The sequence below is a fragment of the Lathyrus oleraceus genome, chromosome 4 (assembly GCF_024323335.1).
Source record: "Lathyrus oleraceus cultivar Zhongwan6 chromosome 4, CAAS_Psat_ZW6_1.0, whole genome shotgun sequence".
NCBI lineage: Eukaryota > Viridiplantae > Streptophyta > Magnoliopsida > Fabales > Fabaceae > Lathyrus > Lathyrus oleraceus.
The window spans coordinates 49093996-49095818 of NC_066582.1; the positions used below are offsets into that span (position 1 = coordinate 49093996).

At 32.4% G+C, this 1823-nt stretch overlaps 1 protein-coding gene across 1 annotated transcript; it reads left to right on the plus strand.

Annotated features, from left to right (window-relative positions):
* Positions 1 to 284: 284 nt before the first annotated feature.
* LOC127073174 (zingipain-2) lies at positions 285 to 1588 on the plus strand. Its single transcript, XM_051014297.1, has 2 exons — positions 285 to 738; positions 823 to 1588. The coding sequence occupies exons 1-2, from the start codon at positions 327 to 329 to the stop codon at positions 1410 to 1412; spliced, it is 1002 nt and encodes a 333-aa protein (XP_050870254.1). The 5' UTR covers positions 285 to 326; the 3' UTR covers positions 1413 to 1588.
* The last annotated feature ends 235 nt before the right edge of the window (positions 1589 to 1823 follow it).

The following is a 1823-nucleotide window of genomic DNA, read 5'->3' on the forward strand; positions in this document are numbered from 1 at the left end:
CAAACAAAATACTAGATAAATATTTATAATTTAGCAGAGTCTTAAATAAAATTATAAAATAATAAAATTGTTAAGTTGATAGTAACTGAGTTTTGTGATGGAACATTCTAAGAGGACTTGATATTTAAGTTTACTAGTCAACCTTAAACTAACCAACGTGTTGGACCATTACACATTTATTTTCTCCAAGAAAATGTTCTTGTTTGTTGTTGTTATACTTATTTTTTCTACACGCATAATTTCCTTTTAGTTATGTTAAATTCTATAAATAGCCGTATCTAATGTTAACTTGTTCACAAAACATTCTCTTCTAGCTACCAAAAAATATGAAACATCTTATTACTGTTTGTATCATAATCTTTTGGGTATGTGCATACCCAACCATGTCTCAAAAGCTGCATGAAGCACATCAACAATGGATGATGAAATATGAACGCACATACACAAACAGTTCTGAGATGGAGAAACGTTTTCAGATATTTAAGAATAATTTAGAACACATAGAGAAACATAACAATGCTGGTAACAAGAGTTATAAACTTGGCTTAAATCCATATTCCGATTTAACTAGCCAAGAGTTTATTGCTTCATACACTGGACTCAAAATATCAAGTCAAATTTCTTCTTCCAAAATGGAGTCAATTCCAATACTCTTCAACTCAAACGATGATGTTCCAACCAACTTTGATTGGAGACAGCAAGGAGTGGTCACAAATGTTAAGAATCAAAACAGTTGTGGTAAATATACATATATAATTAATCTCTTCATCATCATCATTATTATTATTATTTATTTATTAATTAAATCAATCTATATTGTAGGATGTTGTTGGGCTTTTACAGCTGTGGCAGCTGTAGAAGGTATTGTTAAAATCAAAACAGGTGATTTGATTTCATTGTCAGAGCAACAACTGGTTGATTGTGATAAGCAAAGCCACGGGTGTAAAGGTGGTACTATTGACTCCGCATTTGAATCTATAGTAAACGATCAAGGTATTCTTAGAGAAACTGATTATCCATACAAAGGAGTTGATACTCAAACTTGCCAACTAAATGGTCAAATACAAGCCGGAGCTCAAATAAATAGTTATGCAACCGTAACTCCCAATGATGAACAACAACTACTACAAGCTGTGGCGCAACAGCCAGTATCAGCTGCAATCTCTGTAGGTGATGAATTTAAGAAATACATGCACGGGGTTTATTCAGGATCATGTGGAACCGATTTGAACCATGCAGTTACAATAGTTGGTTATGGAATAAGTGAAGAAGGGATCAAGTATTGGTTGGTTAAGAACTCTTGGGGTGAAAACTGGGGTGAGAATGGTTACATGAGGGTGCTCAGAGAAAGTGATGAAACTGGAGGTCAATGTGGCATTGCTATGCATGCTTATTACCCAATTATATACTAGTTTTATCATATTAGTTCTTGTTGTGTCGTTGTAATAAGTTTCCTATTATTATGTTCTTAGTTTCCTTTCCCTAAAGCACTTGGTTGGCTTCTTAGTGCTTAATTATACTACTGTATTGAAACTCTTTCTAGTTACACAGTAGAAATAAATTGAAAGAGCGGATATCGCACAAAATACTTACGATCTCTCAAATCACAAAGTCTTTTAAGAATCCTATCAATTACCATATTCTAAATGGAAAGTCTTCTAGAATTATTACCAATTCACAATACCAAATATTTGAACGATAAATTACCTAGCATACAATATAATAATAAAAATTGCTCTCCTCTAATATTTTAATCATCACACTATGTTTTATGTTTTTTCTATCATGCTACTGCAATTAATTGATAACTTGGGAAAACATTG

Bases quoted from the DNA above. Each gene is read 5' to 3' on its own strand.
- LOC127073174 (XM_051014297.1), top strand. From the start codon at position 327: ATGAAACATCTTATTACTGTTTGTATCATAATCTTTTGGGTATGTGCA. The intron at 739-822 runs GTAAATATACAT...TCTATATTGTAG, and splicing joins TAAGAATCAAAACAGTTGTG to GATGTTGTTGGGCTTTTACA.